This window comes from Polypterus senegalus, chromosome 8 (genome assembly GCF_016835505.1).
Source record: "Polypterus senegalus isolate Bchr_013 chromosome 8, ASM1683550v1, whole genome shotgun sequence".
In the NCBI taxonomy this organism is placed as follows: Eukaryota; Metazoa; Chordata; class Cladistia; order Polypteriformes; family Polypteridae; genus Polypterus; species Polypterus senegalus.
In genome coordinates, this window is record NC_053161.1 from 105907015 (window position 1) to 105921183 (window position 14169).

Genomic DNA, 14169 nt, shown 5'->3' on the forward strand with positions numbered 1-14169 from the left:
CGCCAAGTGTAGGTTTTATACATCGCGATTTGAACGTGGAAGAGTTTTACGCACCGTTTATACATGAGGCCCCAGGTCCCTACAGGGTCGAGCTTCCCAGCTCTTTACCCGAGGCCTCCAGGGCGGTTGCCCCCTCGAGGTCTGGAGGAGGCACCAGCCCTCCTCCTGTCTTCTCAATCGTCCCGGCTGGGTACCACCTCCATCCGGTTGTGACAGTATATATATTTGGAATAACTCATTTTATGACCTGTATAGTACATTTCGGAAAACATTGTGGCACGGATGCAACATTATTCATGTTATTCATATTCATTCGCATAACATTTTGTCAACATTTTGTAATCAGTGACGGCGTGTTTTTCCGATGCCCCCCGATCTTGCCAGTCCCCACTTATAGCTGTATGATGCTGTTTCTTTTGTACTCCAGGACATGCAGAGGAAAGAATAGTACAGAGAGGTCAGTTCAGCGCTATATGCAATCGTCATATTCAAATGTTAACAGTTCACACACACACACAAAGACCGTCCTTCCTACATTTACAACGTGTACCTGTTGCAATGTGCACATTTCTCTTTATGCTTTGGTTCCTATTACATTGAAAGGCCACCTGACATTGACTCAGTTTACTTTCCTGTGGAAAGTGGCTGTTTTGGAACAGAAGCTTTTCAGTGTTGCATCCTCCTTTTCTTTTTCCATCGCCTTTTCTAGTAAGCTGCGACGACGAAGTTCCTCTGCAAGGTGAGCCATAAACACTCTTCTTTTCTCAGTGGACCCCATACATGCCTTGCACAGTACATGTGCGTTAATCGTTGCCAGGTCAAGCTTGTTACAGCACACAGGAACTGGCCACCTTTGTGTTCCTGCTCGCAGTGAATAAGCTCACGTCTTCTGGTACTTGATGTCAACGCAGCACCAGGTAAAAAAGAAAGAAATTCCTCTGACATCATCTTATTACTCATTAGCTTACTATTCAAATGTGACAAGTGAAATCTCTCGCAGCAAACTTAAACATACCAAAAACTGAAGAGTGCCTGCCCGAAGGGCTACCAGGGATTTTGAAATTTTGCGAGCCCTACAGGGTATTCTGCTACAATAAAGTATGCTATCACTCCCATTAAGGGAAAAGCACTAAAGTTTTCTTCTACACCGCTCAAGGGATTTTAGCAATATGTTTAGAAAAATAAAGTTTAGTAGTACAAAGTGATACAGTATTATATTCATATTAGCATCCAGCTCAGATGATTATACTTTGGTATGTATTCAGTGACATTTAATTAGATTTTGCAAGGTAATGATCTTGACCCTGTTATGTAAGTTTTTTGAACAATGTGGTCCATATCTCCAAATGAGTCACCCCTGCTTTAGATTTGGGTCCAGATTTTGATACTGATGAGCACAACATCCTGTGGGGCGGCACGGTGGCGCAGTGGTAGCGCTGCTGCCTCGCAGTTAGGAGACCCGGGTTCGCTTCCCGGGTCCTCCCTGCGTGGAGTTTGCATGTTCTCCCGTGTCTGCGTGGGTTTCCTCCGGGCGCTCCGGTTTCCTCCCACAATCCAAAGACATGCAGGTTAGGTGGATTGGCGATTCTAAATTGGCCCTGGTGTGTGCTTGGTGTGTGTGTGGGTGTGTTTGTGTGTGTGTGTGTGTGTCCTGTGGTGGGTTGGCACCCTGCCCAGGATTGGTTCCTGCCTTGTGCCCTGTGTTGGCTGGGATTGGCTCCAGCAGACCCCCGTGACCCTGTATTCGGATTCAGCGGGTTGGAAAATGGATGGATGGACGGACAACATCCTGTTACACAAGATTTCAAATTTAGTATTGACTATTAAGGACTGTTTTTAAGTTTCTTATTTCATACTTGCCAAGTCTGTTGGTGCTACCTCATCATTTTCTGTCTAGAATTACATATGGTGTCTCCTGTTATTAATTGCTATTGATCATTTCTTTTTTCTCTCTGTTTCTTCCTTAAAGAGATCTCATTTGTCTACTGGATCATTTACTCCACTTGTTTTAGTTAGAGTGGTAATACATTGAGATGACTACTTACTGTAGCCCATTCCTAGTAATATACAGGTGGTTGCAGGCTAGTTGAAATATATACAATGTTGATTGCATTAAAGCTTGCTCAGTGATGTTGTGTCAAATAGTATGCAGTGACAGCAGGATTAAGGATTACTTTTCTTTGCTTGCATTGCAATTTCTTTTCCATCCACAAGCTGGAGTAGAGAGCTATGATTCAAATTAAGCATGTTCATTCTTGTATTTGTGTCACCTGCTTGTGGTGGAACTTGTCTATGACCATATCGGGAATTATGTACACATACTCGCTGTATTGGTATAATTTGTTTCTCACATTTAAGGACCCTTGGCCAACTGCATTTTTTTTTTAAATTCTCTGTATAAATTATAAAGTATAACTACTTTTATAGGTTTAAAACAAGTTCATGCTTGATGAGATCAGCAAACTCACTTTTACTCTTCCACACTTCTATGTGAAACAGTCTTCACCTTTACACTCCTTAGAGAATATTTTCAAGATATGTTTTTAGATATGTTTTTAGTGTTTAGAAGGCCTTACAAATAGAAGTCACACAGACCTGCACAAGCCACAGAGCGCAAGCAATGGACAGACACACCAAAACACGATAATCACACACATTTATGTAGGATATTGTCTCCCAACATGTGTACCACAGCAACCCTGGACTAAAAACCTTAATGTGCAAAAAATTGTAATGATCAGCATAGAGCAGGATGGCCAAGGTGCTGGCAACTGTGCAAATAAGAACTGCTTTCTAAGTACACTTTCTGTGGTTAGGGCGGGCAGAGTCTGGCTGTAGGTTTGCAGGGATAATGTATAAACTCTTTACTGAGAGTGCAGTGCGTATTGAGTCAAGAACCTAAAAATCTGACAAAATTTGATGTCGGAACTTATCAAATCCAGAAGATGTACAGAGGTAGTTGACTGGGGAGTATAATTATTTCAGTCTTAAGTGTGTGCTAGAGGATGGGCTAATGTTTTCTCCAGGGTTGGGTCCAGTCCATCATTCAGTATTGTTGGGAAGGAACACACAGACACACACATGTTGGATCAATATTAAAAATTTTTACTTTGATACTGATACTTTCCTGCTCCAACAATTCAGGTCCTTGCTCATTTGTGCATTTTATCACAGTCAAATGTGAAGTTGAACCCTCCAACTTTTTTCTAGGAGTCCCTCCTCCTCTCTGCCCCCATTGCTAACTCTTCATCTTTTTCTTTCGGCTGCTCTCGTTAGGGGTTGCCATAGCGTATCATCTTCCATATCTTTCTGTCATCTGCATCTTGTTCTGTTACACCCATCACCTGCATGTCCTCTCTCACCACATCCATACACCTTCTCTTAGGTCTTCCTCTTTTTTCTTTTGCCTGGCAGCTCTATCCTTCGCATCCTTCTTCCAATATACTCAGCATCTCTCCTCTGCACATGTCCAAACCAACGCAATCTCGCCTCTCTGACTTTGTTTCCCAACCGTCCAACTTGAGCTGACCCTCTAATGTACTTATTTTTAAATCTATCCATCCTCGTCACACCCAGTGCAAATCTTACAATGTTTAACTCTGCTAGCTCCATCTCTGTGTCCTGCTTTCTGGTCAGTGCCACCGTCTCCAACCCATATAACATAGCTGGTCTCACTACTGTCCTGTAGACCATCCCTTTCACTCTTGCTGATATCCATCTGTCACAAATCACTCCTTACACTCTTCTCCACCATTCCACCCTGCCTGCACCCTGTTTTTCACCTCTCTTCCACAATTCCCATTACTCTGTACTGTTGATCCCAAGTATTTAAATTCATCCACCTTCGCCACTCTACTCTTTGCATCCTCACCATTCCACTGACCTCACTCTCATTCACACACATATATTCTGTCTTGTTCCTGCTGACCTTCATTTCTCTCCTCTCCAGAGCATATCTCCACCATTACAGGGTCTCCTCAACCTGCTCCCTACTATCACTACAGATCACAATGTCATCAGCAAACATGATAGTCCACGAGGATTCCTGGCTAATCTTGTCTGTAAACCTGTCCATCACCATTGCAAATAAGAAAGGGCTCTGAGCCATTCCCTGATGTAATCCCACCTCCACCTTGAATGCATCCGTCACTCTTACTGCAGACCTCACCATGGTCACACTTCCCTCGTACATATCCTGTACAACTCTTACGTAATTCTCTGCCACTCCCGACTTCCTCATACAATACCACAACTCCTCTCTAGGTACCCTGTCATATGCTTTCTCCAGGTCCACAAAGACGCAATGCAACTCCTTCTGGCCTTCTCTATACTTCTCCATCAACACCCTCAGATCAAACATCGCATCTGTGGTGCTCTTTCTTGGCACTTTCCAAGATTCCTTTAAACATTGTAGTTAAAAACTCCACTGCCATCTCTCCTAAACACCTCCATGCTTCCACAGGTATGTCATCTGGATCAACGGCTTTTCCATTCTTCATCCTCTTCATAGCGGTCCTTACTTCCTCCTTGTTAATCCGTTGCACTTCCTGATTCACTGTCTCCACATCATCCAACCTCTTCTCTCTCTCATTTTTTTCATTCATCAGCCTCTCAAAGTACTCTGTCCATCTGCTCAACACACTCCTCGCTTGTGAGTACATTTCCATCTTTATCCTTTATTACCTTAACCTGCTGCACATCTTTCCCAGCCGAATCCCTCTGTCTAGCCAATCAGTATAGGTCCCTTTCTCCCTCCTTAGTGTCCAACCTTTCATTGAACTCATCATATGCCTTTTCTTTTCACCTTGCACCCTATCTCCTTGTACTCTTGTCTACTTTCTGCATCTCTCTGACTATCCCACTTCTTCTTTGCCATCATTTTCGTCTGTATACTCTCTTGTACTTCCCTATTCCACCACCAGGTTTCCTTTTCCTCCTCCTTCTGTCCAGATGCCACACCAAGTACCATTCTTGCTGTCACCCTTACTACATCTGTTGTAATTACCAAACTGTCTTCACTACCACCCAGTGCCTGTCTCACAGTCTTCCTTTTTCAACTTCCACCATTTGATTCTTGCCTCTGCCCTCACTTTGTTCACCTTCTTGATCTCCAGCGTCATCCTACAGACCACCATCCTATGCTGCTTAACTATACTTTCCCCTGTCACCACTTTGCAGTCTTTAATCTCCTTCAGATTGACTCTTTCGCATAGGATGTAATCTACCTGTGTGCATCTTCCTCCACTCTTGTACGTAACCCTATGTTCCTCCCTCTTCTTAAAATTCGTATTCACCACAGCCATGTCCATCCTTTTGGCAAAATCCACTATCCACTGACCTTCTTCATTCCTCTCCTTGATACTATACCTACCCATCACCTCCTCGTCTTCTCTGTTCCCTTCACCAATATGTCCATTGAAATCTGCTCCAATCACCACTTTCTGTCCCTTAGGTACACTGTTCATCACTTTATCCAACTCACTCCAAAAATCTTCTTTCTCATCCATTGCACACCCAACTTGCGGGGCATATGCACGAACATCATCATCACACCTCCAATTCCAGCTTCATAATCATTACTCTTTCTGACACTCTTTTTTCACCTCCAAAACACTCCTGACATACTATTCCTTCAGAGTAACCACTACTCCATTTCTCCTCCTATCCACACCATGATAAAACAATTTGAATCCACCTCTGATCCACGTGGCCTTACTCGCCTTCCATTTTGTCTGTTGCACGCACAATATATCAACCTTCCTTCTGTCCATCATATCTGCTAACTCTCTCCCCATACCAGTCATACTGCCAACATTCAAAGTTCCTACCCTCAGTTCCACTCTCTTTACCTTCCTCGTCTTCATCTCCTTCTTATTCTTCTTCTTCTTCAGCCAACAGTAGCCCAATTTCTGCTAGCACCCTGTTGGCTAACAGTACTGGTGGCAGTCGTCGTTAACCCTAGGCTCGACCAATTTAGTATAGAAATTTGTGTTGTTGTCCACCTATTGATTTGACCAAATTTTACACCGGATACACATCCTGACGTAACCCTCCCCATTTATTCGGGCTTGGAACCGACACGAAAAACACACTGGTTTGTGCATCCCCTGTGGCTGGGTTTGCCCCCATTGCTATGATGAAAAAATATAAATATCAGGTAGTTTTTTATGTTGTGGTGAGTAATCTCTTAAATCACTCAGGGCAAATTACAAGAAAATTTAAAGTAGACTGTAGAAGTCTGTTTATAGGAACGACTGAAACTGAAAGACTGCTGTCTGAATGCTTTGGTGTTGGCTGGGTGAGATGTTTGAGTGGCAGCAAAGACTAAATGGGAACTCCATGCAGGCATAAGCCCTTGCCTGTATTCAGCAATATTTCAGTGACTAAAAGAATATAACGGTTTCTGAAAAAGTGATACAAGCATAAACTGTTTGCATCTTGTTTCCAGTTCATATCAAATTGGAGGTGTTCTTTGTCCTCCATAAAAACGGGCAAGTGATCCTGTAGTAGTGCTACAATTCCCTTCTGTTATAAGGAATGCATAAGGACTGACAGAACATCTCTCCTTGATTTTAAAAAGAGGTTTCGTTCAGTCTTTAGGGAAAATATTTGTCGCAGTGAAATTACAGTAGTGTTTAACAGAGTTTGAATGCGATCATGTCATAATGCCATATGCCCGCATGGTGCTGGGGTGTTTTTTGTTTGCAGACAGCATATTCGTATGCAGTGCAATTCATATGCCTAAGGTATGCATTTCTTAACTGATAACATTATATCTATTTTTCTTTGTGTTCAACAGGTTTTAAGTGTTCAGCCAATGGGGCTTCCCCAATTACCAAGGGGTATTTCATACAATGCCCCCAAGCCCATTAATAAAGATAAACTCTTAAGAATTTTGCATCTGACTTGACTTCAGCTGCCTCGGTTGGGGATGAGTGTGCAAGCGAAAACGGTGATGACAAGGTGTAAGGGAATTTAAGGTGGCTGGAATTACATACATTTTAATAGGCTTTAGGGATTCTTGTGTTAAAAACATGAGAAGAAATACTTGAGTAAATGATGTAAAGAAATGACAATTATAAACCTCTAATAATGTTAATCATGGCTATTAATTAATGATTGTCATTTTAAAATTCCTTTGACTAATGTTTTTAATGCAACCTCAAAATTTGTTGATTAAATCCAGTAATGTAACCTTGCTTAACTTGTACAGGGTTAGAGAAACTACATTTAACAGTTTCTGGCGTCTCAGTATACTTCTGAATTCCTGCCTGTAAGCTGGCCAACCATGTCCTCTTTAATTTCATAACCATTAATCCAGAGAACACATGCACGCCACCTTTCCCAAGTTTACTTACCTCCAATATACATCAGCTATTGACTCGGTGTAGGGAATCCATTCCCGGGCTCCCGATTACCGGGATTCACGGACAGTTTTCATTCCTGCATTCCCGGGAATGAAAGTGCTGTTATTCCTGGGAAGCATATAGCGTGTAAAAGTGTAAAAATCAATCAAGAAATAAGAGTTATAGTTGAAAACTGAAGACTTCATTGACGTCTGTCAGACAACAGCTTTGAACGGCAACTTGAAATTGCACTGCGTCAGTCTTTGTATCCGCATTATCTGTGCCAAGAAACTTGCCATCACAGAATGAGGACAAGAAACTGGATGCATCAGTAAAAGATGAAATGTCGGTGTTTCAGAGCAACGGCAAGTGAGCTGGCTTTGTTTAGAACAAGTGTATCTGTATCTGATGACTGCTGCCTATTTCAGTGGAGGCAGAGTGTGCTTTCTCAGTGGCTGGCATACTCTGCACGAAGTACGCTCTTGCCTGGACGACCGCACGCTGAACACGTTGTGCTGCCTATGCTCTTATTACCGCAACTAACTAGATCAGGGGTGCCTACAGTTTTTCGGCTTGTGAGCTACTTTTAAAATGACCAGGTCGAAATGATCTACCTACATTAAAAATGATTGATTGTGTGTATATACTGTGTATGTGTATATGTATGTGTGTGTGTGTATATATATATATATATATATATATATATATATATGAGTATACTTATACATAAAATATATGTTGTCGTACCTTGCATAACTGAATAACCTTTATGGCACAATAACAATTCAATACGTTTATGGTCACTACAGTATTTGTATTTAATAATCTTCATGTGGAAAATGGCTGACTCGCATAAATAAGTAGAGCCGAATAATGCAGTCAAGGAGCTTTTGAATTCAGCCGAGTGAAAAATGATGGCTGTCCGATTTAAATGCGATTTTAGTTCCTTCTCCTTTCTCTTTCTCAGATCGCTGTTCGGAAGGAAGTCAGTTTCATAGTTTTTATGAACAGTTTCAAAAGTGCCTTTCTACATTTTCCTTCTTTGGAATAGCAATGATAGATTGACAGATCAGACAAACGCACTTTTGATTGTGACATTGCGAGAATCCAATTCCTCATCCAGCCCATACCCTCGCCAAACAAATTTTTTTTTAAATCCCTTCTTTAGTCGATATAAATTGGAAGGCTAACTAGATCACAGCCGGAGTTTCACAGTAGTTTGAGTGTTTGATTGTGCGTGCGGGATGACCAGTGTGTTAGAAGAAAAGAGATCTCAGACTTGCTGCCCTGTATGTCAATCAAGTGGCAAATGCCATTGGGAGGATATATGATGGACTAACATTTAAAAAAAATAATTTTTTTGAATTCAATGTGATTGCACTACCTTTGCGATCTAATGGTCGTTCGCGATCGACACATTGGGCACCCCTGAACTAGATACATGTACTTATATGACAGCATGAACTGCTTGTAGATAAGGTTAGTCTTTTATTGGTGTCAACATATTGCAGTAGTTTTATTAAAAATAAGTGTCAGTCGTTCTAAAACCGTTCATGTGAGATGCCCATGCACTGTGTCATCTCCGGGAGCCCGGGAATGGATAAACCCGTCCGGGAATGGATTCCCTTACCCGGTAGATTGTGAAATATGGACTGTCAGAACATGATATGCATAAAGAAGAAAATGGTTTCTTACATTAATGAGAGTTCTTCAGAAATGGCTGTTGTCTGTATTATACAGTAAATTCCAGTTCTAGTGATAGTGAAGCGTACAAATTTGATGACTTTGCTCAAATGGTAAACTCTTGATGCCTTATTTGAATGTGCATGATATAACTAGAGTTTTGGGTGACTTTGAAAGCAGCCTTTCACTGATCTCTACGGAGGGCAAAACAGTGTTACCAGATATAGGTATTGTGACACTAATTAGGTGCCAGAATAATGTGTTTTTTTTTTCCACCAATAATGTCAGAATAATGAGAGCAAGGTGGTGCAGTGGTAGTTCTGGTGTCTTGCAATAAAATAAGCATTGTGGTTTGTGTTTTTGGTGTTCCCTTTGTGCTTAACCATTTGGCTGAATTAACAGTAAAAAATATCAATGATGGCTTATTTTTTTAATCTTCAGATCATTTTAAAGACTGTATTATTGAAAGAACCATTTAAAGTGCTAGAATAATTTGCATTGTAATTATATATACAATTGTTTTTGTAATTATAGTAATACTTATTTTGAGCTGTTGACTGATTAGTGTTTCACTCTTTATTTAGTTATTTCTGTTACACAAAACTTTCAATAAACTAACTGGAATAATGTATATGCCAAGACAATTGGTTATTAAAATGGTTTTGTATTAGGAAATAATCACTAAGTTGCTTCTGCTTTAGAGAAAAATATGAATATGCTTGAAGGAAATGCAGTTAATTATGATTCAAATTGTTAACCATGCAGTTAATTGTAAATAATTTCTCCAATCAAACAGCAGCCCTAATTTTAGATTTCACATTATTCCTAATGATTACCTGTTTCAATTCAAATGAATTAATTTTCTTTTAAAATTGTGTTTTGTAATGACCATTAACAAAAGCCAGATCACTAGGAAAAGCAGAAATTGATCTAATGCAGGAATTTTCTCATGGGCAATTGTGTGTAGCATGTTTTAAGAGTTAGCAGCTCCAGTGACGTAATAGTACTACTATTAGTTATTTGACTGATGCCTTTATTCAAAGCAACTTACGACATTAGAGATACAATTGGTTATATATCTTTTGTTTTTAGAGTTGGAGCTATGGCAGATGAAGTGACTTGCTTAATGCTATTAGCAGGATTTGAAACCATAACCTCGGGTTTTGAAGTCCAAGGTCCAAAGCCTTAACCACTACAACACACTGTTGATAATATTAGCCTCTGTTAAAAAATACAAATATAGTATACAGAAAAATACTGAGTCAAATAGTACTTCTGCTACATCTGAATTATGACACTACAATTTGAACGATTACAGCTCACAAATGATCAGTCACATCATTGTGCTTACAAAGCATGCAAAAATCTATGTTTGAACTAATTTCATAATAGAATAAAACTGGCAATAATGAAGCATGTGTTTTGTGTTTTGGTTTTTTATTTATTTATTTTAATAATAATTGTGTGCTGAAATTCTTCTCCCTTGAACACAATTCATTTCTAGACATAACTTTTGCTGTCTTCTCAACAAGGTTTGGTATTGTGCTGTATTGTGACCATTATGAGCCACTGTTACATAGTTTTTACTCATGTTTTTCTCACATATCTATTAAACAAGAATGAGCTGAAAGCCAAGCACAGATTCTTTTATATAGCAATAAGCATTAAAATTTAGGGTAAGTGCTATTTGTTCTCTTATCATATATTATGAGGTGTAAATATGTTTAAGGATAAAGCCAGTGACACTTTACATGACTTCAAGTGGTAGAATATGCCACACTTGCCAACTACCATTGCTGTTGTGGTAGATAGGGGGCGCTCTCGCTCCCTTGAACCCCTGTCCACGACTCCAGACACCAGGTAAAAGTCTTCAAATTGACTTTATTCTTCAGCCACAGTGTACAAAACACCCTCTCCTCCACAATACTCATAAACAAACACAATATCACTAATAAACAGTCCTCCAGCTCCCAGACGCGTTACCACCCTTTCACCCAGCTTAGCTCGCCATCTGGGAGCTCCCTTAGTCCTTTTATACACCCTGACCCGGAGGTGTTCCTGCCCAATCAGTCCACAGTTTCTTATTCCTTCTTTGTCAAGGTAAACAGTCCTTTTCTTCAACCCGGGAACACGTTGTTCCTTCCTGTCACGTGACTGTGACGCACTCCCCGGTTATAGGGCACATAAGAGCCCACGAGCCCCCCTACAGCGACTCCATGTGGCCCCCAAGGTATCCAGCAGGGCTGTGTATAAACACTACATAGTCCATGAGGCCCTGCTGGAACTCGGGGCACGATCATGCTGTCTGGAGAGCTCCTCCTGACGGCCTGGGGGTGAGGGCCGGAGTAAGAAGCCGGCAGTCCTCCACACTATTCTTGTCTCTGGATGTCAGTTTACTTGACTGAAAACTGTTGGATATGTCCAGTTTAGCGACTGCATACAAACATTCCAGCACCATTTTGCTCGCCAATTCTTTTGACAGTCAATGAAGTACTGCATGACAGAGCTGATGCTGTCTAAAGGATTAATGGGTATTTCAAATTCAACTGCAATCACTACGTTTTTTTACATTTTTTTTGGTTTATCTCTTCTTTTGTGGTATGTAGAACATGCAAAATCAGACAGACGAGCTTCTCTTTATTTGTGAGGTCTAAAATACCTACATTTCTTATTCCTCATTGCTGAATCACTTACATGACACTGAACTTCCAGATGAGCATTCATTGGTTGTCAGCTGTCATAACAGATAGAGCCCTCCCCTATGACTAATGATGAAATTGCAGAATGCATCAGACTTGCTAAGATTATGTAAATAAAGGACACTATTCATAATTTCTGGAAAAGTCATCTATTGTGACATTGCCTTTAGGCAGTTAGGCAGGGCTTTTGATATACAGTATAAGAAACAGTTTTCTGGGTTAATTTGTTTCTTTGCACAATTCACTTACAATGAATTAGTATTGTTTTTTTTTTTTTTAATTAAAATACTTTTCAGAGCTGACTTAATTGGGCAAGCACATTGATCAAGTTCTTGTCATATGTAAAGTTTCATTATTTATATCTTTTTTTTTTTAACAACTTCAGCTTTCGGAAATGGTATTTTCCCAAAATTACAAGATCCATTCCATTGAATCATCAGCTTTTTTTTTGAACATTTGTAATAGTTCTCTGATTGCAATTGAAACATATAATTTACAGATTTAAGCAATTTGTAGCACTTTGGGAGCTTTGAATAATTAAGTTGGTGAAGTTTTGGATACACCACAGTGGGCCAATAAGAACAGAGTAATTGTTTGGCTGTAAGATCTGCTTTCATCATAGTAATTTATTTTTCTAAGAAAAGGGTGTGTTTGTGACCTTGCATACATATGCTTGCATATACCTTTGCGTGAAATATTTTTCTAATTACAGCATGGTGTATTGTGCATTTTTTTTTAATTTAAAATTAATGTTACAGGTATGAATCCTCAAGAGACGCAACTCGAGATGACATGAAGAACAAGTTTTCCTTAACAATGGCTTTTGTTGAAGACTACTTAAAGTGTGTTTTGGGACAGCCATTACCTTTTGGTGATAGACAGAAAAATGAGCTTACATTTGAGGTACTTTTGAATTCTTACTTTTAAGTAATGGTTCCTTTGCCTTTTTCTGGTTGCAAAATAGTTTTAGCGTGTGATTTAGAGCAAAACAGATTGTTTTAATGTTAATACAAACCTGAAGGTGCAAAAGTGTTCCTGAAAAAGAAAGCACAACTTTTTAGTATATGTCAAGATCTAAATGCTACTAAAAGCTATATAAGAATTACACTTCAGTGCCTGCAAGGAAAGAGAATAATGGCATAATAAAATAAAACACTGTGTGCCTGCTATCTGAAAAGTACTTTGTGTATAGTAGAGTTCTAACAGCCAACTCTAGTTTCAAGGTATACGTGATTTTTTAATTAGAAAAAATAAATCTTACAAATGGAGTTTTTTTTTTTTTAAGTAGATGTTTATTTCTTGTTTTATTTTTATTCAGTGGGTTCGAAATTTTGATTCAGGCCTTAATAAGGTTGTTTGACTTGATTAAAATAAACTTACCTTATTTTTTTTATTTAAATCTTTTTTCTAAGTACTTTATTCTTAAATTTTTAGGTAAAATTATCTTAATTTACTGGCTGCTTCTTTTCTTAACATTGCATAATTTTATTTTCTGACCTCTTGAAACAGAAACAAGGGGAAGACCCAAGGTTGACTCTCCAGGAGGAATAATATTTATGGGTGAAATTTATAGAAGAACTCGTATTTACTTGTCCATGTTATATTTCATTGGGTTAAAGCTCACAGCCAAAACAAAGTGTAACTTTCAGTTAAACATTTTATGCATTATTTTTGCACAGTAAAAAATGTAAAAACCTGAATGCATACCTGTTGTGAATATTGCCCCTAAATTAAAATTGCAAAGTGTTTTCTTTAAAAGCACAGTCGCATCATTTTTAAACAAATTTTAAAACCATGTGTATAGTAAAAGCTAGTTAGGTCAGAGTGTGAAATAATTTTGCTGTTAAAAATTGACCATAAATTCAAAAACATATACTTATTTGTTAGTTTGCAATATGGTGTTTATGGTTTCAATTTTCTTGTTTACACAATGTGTGGGTATGAAATGTGACTGTTCAGGTAGCTTGTTTTAGGGTGACACTGATGCTGTTTGAAGTTTGATAAATATATGCCTGAAGAATTTCAGAAACGTTTGAAAATTGACACACTTTGGTTGTTAATCCTTTTACATTTTTGGATTGTTAATATTTTTACATTTTTGTCAGAAAATAAGAATTTTGATATTAAAAATAAGATAACTAACAACAGTTTTCTTTTATTTTAGGTGGTTCACTTGGCTCGTAACCTAGTCTATTTTGGGTTCTATAACTTTAGTGATTTGATCAATTTGACAAGAACGCTGCTTGAAATTCTAGACACTGCACAGCGTCCTGACTATCGAAATGTAGGTGGCATTATTCATGTTTATGATGGAGGTAAGGCGACCATGCTAACATATAAATGTATAAACCACATATTAACAAAAACAGATCAGTTAGAAATATTATGTGTTTTTGATAAGATCTCTGTAAAGTGGTCTAAATTAATTACAAATATAACAC

The 14169-nt window shown here is 39.0% G+C and overlaps 1 protein-coding gene across 3 annotated transcripts in view; it reads left to right on the plus strand.

Moving 5' to 3' along the window:
• The window catches only part of itpr2 (inositol 1,4,5-trisphosphate receptor, type 2), a 583413-nt gene that overhangs the window by 199847 nt on the left and 369397 nt on the right, over positions 1–14169 (plus strand). For all 3 annotated transcript variants that reach the window (XM_039761551.1, XM_039761550.1, XM_039761552.1), the window contains 2 exons: positions 12487–12631; positions 13893–14043. In XM_039761551.1, coding sequence (XP_039617485.1) covers positions 12487–12631; positions 13893–14043 — 296 coding nt within the window. The remainder of the gene's footprint in view (positions 1–12486; positions 12632–13892; positions 14044–14169) is intronic.